This window comes from Pristiophorus japonicus, chromosome 2 (assembly GCF_044704955.1).
Source record: "Pristiophorus japonicus isolate sPriJap1 chromosome 2, sPriJap1.hap1, whole genome shotgun sequence".
In the NCBI taxonomy this organism is placed as follows: Eukaryota; Metazoa; Chordata; class Chondrichthyes; family Pristiophoridae; genus Pristiophorus; species Pristiophorus japonicus.
The window spans coordinates 156,859,658-156,871,963 of record NC_091978.1 but is presented as its reverse complement, the minus strand read 5'-3'; the positions used below and the strand labels follow the sequence as shown (position 1 = coordinate 156,871,963).

General features: G+C 45.3%; 1 protein-coding gene across 3 annotated transcripts in view; it reads left to right on the top strand.

The window, feature by feature from the left end:
- Nucleotides 1–12,306, top strand: part of spata18 (spermatogenesis associated 18) — a 347,300-nt gene that overhangs the window by 135,472 nt on the left and 199,522 nt on the right. For all 3 annotated transcript variants that reach the window (XM_070870070.1, XM_070870069.1, XM_070870071.1), the window contains 2 exons: nucleotides 757–915; nucleotides 4,748–4,923. In XM_070870070.1, coding sequence (XP_070726171.1) covers nucleotides 757–915; nucleotides 4,748–4,923 — 335 coding nt within the window. The remainder of the gene's footprint in view (nucleotides 1–756; nucleotides 916–4,747; nucleotides 4,924–12,306) is intronic.

Below are 12,306 nucleotides of genomic sequence, written 5' to 3'. Positions count from 1 at the left end.
GGATTGTTCCACAGCCTTTCAATAAAGGGGAAAACAGCTATTGGGCATAAATGTTAAGTGGTAATATTATACCTATATAATGAACAGAAACATTTTTCCCTCGCTGGCAGTGGCGGCTCTTCATATATAGCTTTGTGGATGCTGGTGATGGCCTTCCAGTACTTCATGCTAGTAACTATTTTTCCTGCGTAAGTCGAGGCAGTGAGTGCACACTGTGAACACCATCACAACCAAACTCAATCCTCTTCTCAGCCAGTCCCAACATACACATTTTCAGCTATGGATGACAGTCAGGAGCTGGAAGCCTGGCCCAGGGATGGGGAGACTAATTATTATTCCATTACTGCCAAACCAGTTGAGATTAGCTAACTCACCACAAACCAGGAATTAAACCCTTGACTTTCTTTGTCTCTATTTTTCAGTGTCGCACCATGTACACAGTAAAACACTTGCCTACTGAGCATCGAAGGAATGAGCAGAAAAATTCCTGCGAAAATTATTTTATTATGATATTGTGGGTCATGGTATAAAGATTGTTTTCACTCCTTAAATCAAATGCAAGTTATTTTTATTTTATTTTTTCTGGGGATGATACTACACAACTCAAGTGACCTGACTAAACTGCTAGCTTAAAACAGTGCTGTGCAATGAAAACCCATTAAGGCAAATATCCCAGAAATGGAATGACTTGCACATCAAACAGTACAAAGTAATTCTTGTTTCTAAACTGAGTGTTGCTGCTCCCATTGAACATAGGAGGCATTCCAAGCAGCTAAAATGGCTTTCCGACAATTCAAACTGCGAGTACGGAAAACACTTTCTCCTTCTCACCTCGGGCCAGAGTCACTGGATGAAACTGTGATGAATTATATAATTCGCAACCTGGATCTCTATGATGTCCAGTCCAGCATCAACGTATGTATGAATGAAAGTAAATTGAAAGATGTGTCAAGCCTGCTGTGGGCTCATGTTTGTACAATTGATTTCATTTATTATATGTACACCTTTTCACTACTCTTTAAGGTAATCCAACTAAATTGAATAATCTATACTAACCACTTACTTACACTGGAAATCAAAGAGCCACAATATTTCTGAATCTTTCAATCTCAGTTTTTGTTTAGCATACAGCATTAAAATATTTATAATTCATGTTGATTAGAAACAATTTAAATATTGCAGAAAAATTCTCTTATGCTTGCTAGGTTGACCCCATAAATATCAGGACAACAGAAGAAAATAAGTGATTAGTGAACAAAAGGTGGGGTAGAAATAACTGTTGACTATTTACAGATAATAACTGCACACATAACCAATGCTTTTCTCCAGTATTTTAACTGAGGTGTTAATTAAAATACTAGAAAGAAGAATTTAAAATAGGTTCATTATGCATCCATATAGCAACATCAGCGATGGTAACTTGTACCCTAATATTTTTTGGAATAACTGCATGAGCTGGAAATATCTGTACAGTGCTATCCTTGAATACCAAGTCCCATGTCTGTAACTAGTACAATTCACTGAAAGCAAACTTAATAGACCCGAGGCCCTTTTTAGATAATGGTCAATATCATCATCATAGGCAGTCCCTCGGGGTCGAGGATGACTTGCTTCCACATTAAAAATTAGTACTCAGGTGATTGATGAACTCATTTTAAATGGTGGAAGATGCCTGTGCGTGAATTCTTTTAGCATGGGGTGGCTGTTGTACACCAGCCACCACACGGGCTTGACGGAGCAAGGCCTTGGTCCAGTGGCAAGGGGATCCAAGACGACTGGAGATCAGGCTCCGCCGCATGTGCCAATACATACACACCATCTCAAACATACTCCTACTGTCCTCCTTCCTTCCTCCTTCCTGCAGGACCTCTCTCTACATGGAATTCATAGTACGCAATGTGAGCCTCACGACCTCACAGCTTCGATATTGGCCCATGCTGTGCCTTCCCTGGGTCTTGTCCATGCTGGTCCACATCTGGGTTCCGACCTCTCCACTCCACCGTGCCTCACCCGTCCTCTCTTCTCCGCTTCCGATCTCCAGATCTCACCTGTCCCGATCTCGTTGGTCCCTCCCTCCGCTCCTCGTTGGTCCCTCCCTCCGCTCCTCGTTGGTCCCCCCCTCCGCTCCTCGTTGGTCCCTCCCTCCGCTCCTCGTTGGTCCCTCCCTCCGCTCCTCGTTGGTCCCTCCCTCCGCTCCACGCCGCTTCCGACCTTTGCTCCTCGTCGCTTCCGATGGTCAATGTACATTTGTAATGACGCACTTCTGCCATAAATTCAGCAGGAGTCCACCCCAAGGGCAAGAAACTGGGTAGAGATGTGGATATGCTGGTTCCTGGCCTTTTACGGGATGTTTGAAGATGTAACCTCCATCTGTCCAAAACTTGACCTTCATTATAAGAGGGACAGCGATTCTGCATGCCCCGAGTTCCTACCAGTTCCTCAGTAGCACTGATGTATGGTTGGCAGAGGTATGACAGACCAGGCATACCGGCTGACTGGTGCAGAAGTGAGGCCCAACTAGAGGTCCAGGCTGGAAATGTAGAGTGGGGTACACTTTTAAAATTGCTTTCAAGAGAGGGGCCCTAACATCCCCCCACTTCCCAGTGCTCCTGGCCTGGCTACCTCAGCGACTTTCCAGCACTTTTCCTATGGCAGCTATGGCAAGTGTCTTAGATTCACCCCTAATGGTATTGGTGCATGCCGTTGGCAGGCAAATTAGGGAACTTTCCCCTGACCCTGGGTAGTCTGCTGGGGACATTGGCGGAGGTTCCCAGGGGATGCACCTTGGCCTGCCCCTTTCTAGATTTTTGGGGGCTATTAGGCCCGATATTTACCGAGAGGGCGATGGGAAGGCCAAAGAATGGGCGAAGAACCCGGCAAGGCTTAACGGCCTTGTTCCAATTCCCGCCAGCACCTGGGAGGGGAAACCAACCGCAGGAGGCCTCAGCCCGGGAATCTTGGGGATGGTCCTTGGCAATTGGATGGGGGGGAAGAGAGTCCGCGTTGAGGGGGCCAAGAGAGCCTGTGGGGGGTGGGGGGTGAGAGCCTGCGATTGGTGGGGTTGGAGGGGTGAAGAGAAAGTCTGCAATTGGCGGGGGGGGGGGGGGAAGGGAGCCCACTATCAGAGGTGGGGAAAAAGAGCTCGGGAGGGGGAGGGAAGAGAGAGAAGAGAGCCCATGATTGGGTGGTAGGTGCGGATGAGGGCCTGCGATCAGCGGGGGGGCGTGGTGGGGGGGGGGGCGAGGGGGATAGAGTCTGTGATGGGGGGGGCGGGTGGAAGGAAAGAGAGCCTGTGATTGGGAGGGGGGGAGGGGTGGGGAGAGAGACTGCAGTCAGGAGGGGGATGGAGAAGGAAAATCCAATGGTCCAGGCCTGCAAGACCAGCAGCAGGCCGGGGCCATTGGAGGAAGCAGTGTGCAGCGGCATACCACTGCAGGGAGCAGCGTGAGCTGCTGCAGGAGGGTGATGGCTGCGAAGCCAGGTCACTGATTGCAGTGCGGGCAGGCACAGCAGGAGGGGTGAAGGAGCGGCAAAAGTCCATCGAGGGAAGTGACCGGGGCCCAGGAGAGGCGTGAATCTGGGGCCCAAAAGAGGCAGCACAGGCCAGCCCACACTGCGATATGTGTGCACGCTTGGTCTGTGCAGCAGAGCTGGTCTCCAGTTGTCTTGGGTAAACCACATGTTAAAAAAATCCAAGCACAGGCATCTTCCACCCTTCACGATATAGATCGGGATCTGGAATATTAGGTCCTTCGTTGAAACATCTGTGAACTCATCCCTTTTTGGCGTGGAAGCAAGTCATCCTCGCTTCGAGGGACTGCCTATGATGATGCTGATGGAGAAGGGAGCCCAGGATCGGGGGGGGTGGGGGGGTGACGGGAAACCTGTAGGTCGGCAGTGGGGACAAGAGAGCCTGAGATCAGGGCAGGGAGGGAGGGAAGGAGAGAATAAAGCCCGCGATCGAGGGTTGAGTGGGTGGGGGGAGGGGTGGGGGTTAGTACTCCTCCTCCTCCCCCTGAGCCACAAGGAGTGCTGGAAAAGGCACTTAACTTTTGCGGACGGCAGCTCCCGTCTCCCTTTCATCGCTGGGCTTCCCGACCCCAGGGAAACCTCCGCAGCAGCAGTTAATTTTTCATCGGGCTCCCACTTGCACTGTGGGAACTCCATTTAAATATGTTGATGAAGTGTCCCACCTCTCTCACCGACACTGATCCGCCCGCTGTGAGGGCTTACTATTGAGGCCATTGGTTTAAAGTACAACTTAGCAGTACAATGCAGCCAAACTATATACACTTCACCGAGGCATCATTTATGAAGCCACATTAGCACTGTTTTACAATAATCTTAACCAGACTAAGCACACTAGTGGATTGCTGACCTAAGTTGTAAGGATTTCAAAACTATGAATAACATTTAGGTTCTGGAGTGTATACCAAGTGTTACCATATATTAAATATATTTTTTTATGTTTTCAATTTAACTCCTCAAAGTATGGCCACTAACACCACCCCGCCCCCTGCTGCCCCCCCCCCCCCACACCCCAACTCTCACCAAAAGCACGCTCTGAATCTCTAACTTGTTTTTCTGAATATTTCTAAAACTGCATTGACTATAACTGGCCTACAGTCAGATGATGGTGTTGTGATGTTAGAGCTGGAGGCCACATGTTGACTCACCAGCATTCTTAGTGGATGAGACATGTTTAACTTTAGGATAGCCCGTAAAAAATCAACTCATGTTTCAACAGGATGTGATCCGCAGCATGAGCGTCAATCCAAAGATCTCCTTCCCGCCTGAGGTTGACTTCATATTGATCAGCAGTTTTATCCGTGATGTGTGTCGTGTAGCCTTTGCCTTGCAGACGCTGGAGCCCCCACTTGACATTGCCTTCATGTCAGATGGTGAACTCTTCAACGAGAACAAGTGAGAGTGCCCTCCATTTTATTACAATGTTTGTGGTGGGAAATATTGGCATTGCCTCCTACAAATCTGGAGAAAGCACGTGCTAAGTAACCCACCATTGCACAAATTGGCTGCCGCGTTTCCCTACATTACAGCAGCGGCTACACTTCAAAAGTACTTATTTGGCTGTGAAGTGCTTTAGGACATTCTGAGGTCGTGTAAGGTGCAATATAACTGCAAGTAAACCTAATATATCACACCAGATATATTACATTTATAGCGATGTCAAAGATGTATAAATCAATAATAATGTCCAAATTGAAGGGGGGATAAGAACATAGACAACCATGTGTGCAAGAGGTGTCTCCAGCTTCAGCTACTCAAGCTCTGCGTTTCGGAGCTTGAGCAGTGGATGGAGTCACTACGGTGCATCCGCGAGGCTGAGAGCTCTGTGGATAGTACGTTTCAGAAGGTGGTCACCCCGCAGCTTAAAAGCGTGCAGGCAGAGGGAAAGTGGGCGACAACCAGATGGATGAAGAATGCGAGGCAGATAGTGCAGCAGTCCCCCCGCCGAGTCCATCTTGTTCTCCAACCGATATTCTTTTTTGAGTACTGGTGAAGGCGATAGTGCCTCTGGGGAGTCCAAGGCACCAAGGGTGGCTCAGCTGCACAGGGGGGTGGGATAAAGAGCTGTAGTGGTAGGGGATTCAATAGTTAGGAGACAGAGAGGTGTGTCGATGGCCATAGACATGACTCCAGGATGGTATGGTGCCTTCTTGATGCCAGGGTCAAGATGTCATAGAGCGGACGCAGGAAATTCTGGGGGGAGAGGGTAAACAGCTAGAGGTCATGGTCCATATTGGGACCAATGACATAGATAGAAAGATGGATGAAGTCCTGCAGGCAGAATTTAGAGAGCTAGAAGAAAAATTAAAGGGTAGAACCTCAAAGGTAGTAATCTCCGGGTTACTACCGGTGCCACTTACTAATGAGTACAAGAATAAAAGGATAGAGAGGATGAACACGTGGCTGGAGAGTTGGTTTAGGAGGGAGGACTTTAAATTCCTGAGGCATTGGGACCGCTTCTGGGGAAGTTGGGAACTGTACAAACCGGAGGGTTGCATCTCAACAGCGACGGGACCACTATCCTCGTGGGGAGTTTTGCTAGTGCTGTTGGGGAGAGTTTAACCTAGCTTGGCAGGTGGGTGGGAACCTGAGAACAAATTCAATAGGGAAGGAAGTAAAGCAGAAATTGGATAGCAAGAATTTAGAAAGTGAATCTGTAAGACAGAGGTAACAAGGGTTAGTAAGTAGTAATCAAGGAGGTCTTCCTGTGCTAATGGTATATACTTTAATGCAAGGAATATAGCGAATAAGACGGATGAGCTAAGAGCACAGGTAGACACTTGGGAGTATGACATTATAGCCATTACAGAGACATGGCTGAAAGAGGAGCAGGTTTGGCAACTCAATATTCCTGGTTACAGGATTTTTAGACAAGACAGAGAGGGGAGTTAAAAAAGGGGGAGGGGTCGTGGTATTGATTAAAGAAATTATTACAGTTGTGAGGAGAGATGATATGTTAGAGGGATCATCAAATGAGGCCATATGGGTCGAATTGAAAACTAAAAAAGGGGTGATCACACTGCTGGTGTATTATAGACCCCCAAACAGTGGGAGGGAGATAGAAGAGCAAATATGTAGGCAAATTGCTGTGAAGTCCAAAAACCATAGGGCAGTAATAGTAGGCGGATTTTAACTATCCAAATATTGATCGGGACAAATATAATGTGAAGCGTATAGAGGGTGCGAAATTCATAAAATGCATTCAAGAGAACTTTTTTAGTCAGTATGTAACAAGCCCAACATGAGAGGGGATGGTTTTGGATTTCGTTTTGGGGAATGAAGCTGGGCAGGTGGAAGGGGTATTAGTGAGAGAGCACTTGGGTGCCAGTGACCATAATTCAGTCAGATTCAAGTTAGTTATGAATAAGGACAAGGATAGACCAGGAATAAAAGTCCTAAATTGGGGAAATGCTAACTTTGCTAAGTTGAGAAGTGATTTGGCCACAGTGGACTGGAAACAGCTACTTGTGGGTAAATCAGTGTCGGAACAGTGGGAGGCATTCAAGGAGGAGCTCCGGAGGGCTCAGGCCAAACATGTGCCCTTAAAGAAAAAGGGTGGGAATAATAATTCTAGTGCCCCTTGGATGTCTAGGGACTTACAAGGAGGATAAAGAAAAAAAGGCAAGCTTATGTCATATACCGATGGCTAAATACTGTAGAATCTTTGGAGTAATATAACAAGTAAAGAGGCAAAATTAAAATGGATATTAGGAATGCTAAGAGAGAGCATGAAAAATTCTTGGCAAGTAAAATTAAGGAAAACCCCAAGATGTTCTATAAATATATTAAGAGCAAGAGGATAACTAAATAAAGGGTAGGGCCTATTAGAGACCATGAGGGTAATCTCTGTGTAGAGGCGGAAGATGTTGGTAAGGTTCTTAATGAATACTTTGCATCTGTTTTCATAAAGGAAAGGGGCAATGCAGATACTGCTATTGAAGAAGAGTGTGAAATTCTGGATGAAATAAACATAATGATAGAGGAGGTATTAGGGGGTGTAGCAGCTTTGAAAGTAGATAAGTCCCCAGGCCCGGATGAAATGCATCCCAGACTGTTGAGCGACGTAAAAGAGGAAATAGCAGAGGCCGTGACCATTTTCCAGTCCTATTTGGAATTGGACATGGTGCCGTAGGACTGGAGGACTGCTAGCATGGTACCCTTGTTTAAGAAGGGAGAAAGGGATAGGCCGAATAATTACAGGCCTGTTAGCGTAACCTCAGTGGTGGGAAAATTATTGGAAAAAATCCTGAAAGACAGGATAAATCTACATTTAGAAAGGCAAGGATTAATTAGGAACAGTCAGTACGGATTTGTTAAGGGAAGATAGTGTTTGACTAAACTGATTGAATTTTTCAAGGAGGTATCCAGGAGGGTCGATGAGGGTAGTGCATACGATGAAGTGCATATGGACTTTAGAAAAGCTTTTGATAAGGGCCCGCATGGTAGACTGGTCACAAAATTAAAGCCCATGGGATCCAGGGCAAAGTGGCAAGTTGGATCCAAAATTGGCTTAGAGGTAGGAAATAAAGGGTACTGGTTGATGGATGTTTTTGTGACTGGAAGGATGTTTCCAATGGGGTTCTGCAGGGCTCAGTACTGAGTCCCTTGTTTTTTGTGGTATGCATCAATGATCTAGATTTGAATATTGGGAGTATGATTAAGACGTTTGCAGATGACACTAAAATTGGCTGTGTGGTTGATAATGAAGAGAAAAGTCATGGACTGCAGGAGGATATCAATCTATTGGGCAGGTGGGCAGAACAGTGGCAAATGGAATTTAACTCGGAGAAGTGTGAGATAATGCACTTGGGGAGGGCTAATAAATGGTATGCTACTTAGAACAAAGGGACCTTGGAGTGCTTGTCCGCATATCCCTGAAAATAGCAGGCCAGCTGGATAAGGTGGTTAAGAAAGCATACGGAATGCTTGCCTTTATTGGCCGAGGCATAGAATATAAGAGCAGGGAGGTTATGCTTAAATTATATAATATTCTGGTTAGGCCACAGCTGGAATACTGTGTGCAGTTCGGGTCACCGTATTATCGGAAGGACGTAATTGCACTAGAGAGGGTGCAAAGGAGATTTACCAGAATGCTGCCTGGAATGGAGAATCTTAGCTCAAAGGACAGATTGGATAGGCTGGGTTTGTTCTCATTGGAACAGAAGAGGCTGAGAGGTGACCTCATTGAGCTGTACAAAATTTTGAGGGGCCTGGATATAGTGGATAGCAAGGGCCTATTTCCCTTGGTGGAGGGGTCAATTACGAGGGGGCATAGTTTTAAGGTGGTTGGTGGAAGGTTCAGAGGGGATTTGAGAGGGGGGGAGCTTCTTCATGTAGAGGGTTGTGGGGGTCTGGAACTCACTGCCTAGAAGGGTGGTATTGGCAGGAACCCTCACCACATTTTAAAAGTACTTGGATGTGCACTTGAAGTGCTGTAACCTGCAGGGTTACGGACCTAGAGGTGGAAAGTGGGATTAGGCTGGATAGCCTCTTGTTGGCTGGCATGGACACGATGGGCCGAAATGGCCTCCTTCCGTGCTGTAAACTTCTATGATTCTATGATTTGCTTTCTTAATTGCTTCCTGTACCTGCATGTTAAATTTCGGTGATTTATGTACAAGGACACCCAGGTTCCTCTGAACACCAACATTTCCCAATCTCTCACCATCTAAACAATACTCTGTTTTTCTACTTTTTCTACCAAAGTGGATGACTTCACACTTCTCCACATTATATTCAATTTGCCATGTTCTTGCCCACTCACTTAGCCTGTCTATATGCCCTTGAAGTCTCTTTGCTTTTTCCTCACAACTTACATTCCGACCTAGCTCTATCATCAGTAAACTTGGATATATTACATTTGGTCCCCTCATCCAAATCATTGATATAGATTGTAAATAGCTGAGGCTCAAGCACTGATCCTTGCAGTACCCCATTAGTTACAGCCTGCCAACCCGAAAATGATCTGTTTATTCCTACTCTCTGTTTTCTGTCCGTTAACCAATCCTCAATCCATGCTAGTATATTACCCCCAATCCGATGAGTCCTAATTTTGTGTGGCACCTTATCGACTGCCTTCTGAAAATCCAAGTACATCACATCCACTGGTTCACCCTTGTCAATTCTGCTAGTTACAACCTCAAAAAACTCATCAGTTTTGTCAAACATAATTTCCCTTTCATAAATCCGTGTTGTCTCTGCCCAATTCTATTATTATTTTCTAAGTGCCCTGTTACTACATCCTTAATAATAGATTCTAGGAATTTCCCCACTACTGATGTCAGGCTAACTGGTCTGTAGTTCCCCGTTTACTCTCTCCCTCATTTCTTAAATAGTGGGGTTACATTAGCTACCTTCCAATCCGCTGGAACCTTTACAGAATCTATGGACTTTTGGAAGGTGACAACCAATGCATCCACTATTGCTATAGCCACCTTTTTCAAAACCCTAGGATGTAGGCCATCAGGTCCAGGGAATTTATCGGCTTTCAGTCCCATTAATTTCTCCAGTACTACTTTTTTACTAATAATAATTTCTTTCAGTTCCTCATTCTCTTCTTTCGTGAAGACAGGCACAAAGTATTTGTTTGATATCTCTGCCATTTCCTTATTCCCCATTGTAATTTCTCCTGTCTCAGCCTGTTAGGGACCCACATTTACTTTCACTAATCTTTTCCTTTTTACACACCTATAGAAGCTTTTATCGTCTGTTTTTATGTCTCTCGCTAGTTTACTTCCATGTTCTATTTTCCCTTTCTTTATCAATTTCTTGGTCCTCCTTTGCTGAATTCTAAAATCCTCCCAATCCTTAGGCTTGTGGCTCTTTTTGGCAACATTATAAGCCTCTTCCTTTGATGTAATACTATTTTAACATCTCTTGCTAGCCACGGTTGGACCACTTTTCCTGTGGTGTTTTTGTATTTTAAAGGATTGTATATTTGTTGTAAATTATGTTTCAATTCTTTAAATGCTGGCCATTGCTCGGTAACCCTCAAACCTTTTATTGTAGTTTCCCAATCTACCTTAGCCAACTTGTCCCTCATACATACGTAGTTTGCTTTGTTTCGATTTAAGACCCTAGTTTCGGATTTAACTGAATCATTTCAAACTTAATATAAAATTCTATATATTATGGTCACTCTTCCCAAAGGGGCCCTTTACGACAAGGTTATTAATGAACCCTTTCTCATTGCACAATACTAGATCAAAAATAGCCTGCTCCCTAGTTGATTCCTCAAAATACTGATATAGAAAACAATCTTGTATACATTCCATGAATTCGTCCTCCACATTATCACTGCAAATAAGGTTTGCTCAGTATATATGTAGATTAAAGTCCCTCGTGATTATTGCATTATCTTTGTTAAATGTGCCTCTAATTTCCTGATTTATACTCTGCCCTACATTCCTGTTTGGGGGTCTATAAAGAAGTTCACCAATGTTTTTTGCTCCTTGCTGTTTCTTAGCTCCACCCAAACTGATTCGACTCCTTGATTTTACGAGCCAAGATCCTTTCTCTCCACTGTCTTTATCCCATCCTGTATTATCAGGGCTACTCTTCCTTCTTTTCCAATTTGCCTATCTCTTCTAAAAGTTAAATATCCTGAAATATTTTTTCCCCAACCTTGGTTACTTTGCAACCACGTCTCCGTAATGATTATTGGAAAACTGCAAATGTAACACCCCTATTTAAAAAAAGGAGGCAGACAAAAAGCAGGAAACTATATACCCATTAGCCTAACATCTGTGGTTGGGAAGATGTTGGAGTCCATTATTAAAGAAGCCGTAGTAGGCTATTTGGAAAAGCTGTAAAGTCCTGACCCTGCAGTACAGACTTACACAAGGCACATGCTGAAGTCAAGGTCACTCTGGACCTGCACCTTTATTTCACAGCTCTCGAGTGCCACACTTGCCTGAGACCTGCCTTTATATACCTGTGTGGAACAGATATGCAGTGTCTCCTGCAAGTACACCCCTGGTGGTAAAGTATGCTTGTGGTTACAGGTCATATCTAGTTACAGTCATGTAAAGCATGGTAAGTTACAGTTATTATACAGTAGTGTGAGATACATGAAATCACCCTCCCCCAAGGTCAGTTGAGACTGCCCTTTCCTCAGGTTGTTCCCTCTGTCTGTCCACCAGATGTGGTGTGAGTTCCACATTGTAGTCTGCCTCTGGTTCTGCAGTGTTGTTGGTGAATCTACTTTTTACTTGGTCTACAGCAGGTTTGGCCATTGTCCATTTGTACAACCAGTAGCCTGTTTCCTTCCTTGCCTGTTACTGTCCCTGCAAGCCATTTGGGACCCCTGCCATAGTTTAGCACAAACACTTTGTCCCCTATCTCATTCCATCTCCCCCTCGAATTTCGGTCATGGTACTCAGTTAGCTTCCGGCGCTTTGCCTCAACAATTTCATGCATGTCTGGGAGGATTAACGAGAGCCTGGTCTTTAAGGTTCGTTTCATCAATAGTTGCGCGGGGGGAACCCCAGTCAACGAATGCGGACGAGATCTGTATGCCAGCAGCAGTCGCGACAGGAGGCTCTGCAGCGTGGGACCTTGGATTTTTAGCATGCATTGTTTAACGATTTGCACTGCTCACTCTGCCTGGCCACTGGAGGCCGGCTTGAACGGTGCTGTCTTAACGTCAACTATAAAATCTTGAAATTCTGCGCTGGTGAAGCACGGATCATTATCACTGACCAATATGTCAGGAATGCCGTGCATTGAAAACATGGTTCTAAGGCTCTCCACAGTGTTGGAGGTGGTGCTCGAGTTTAA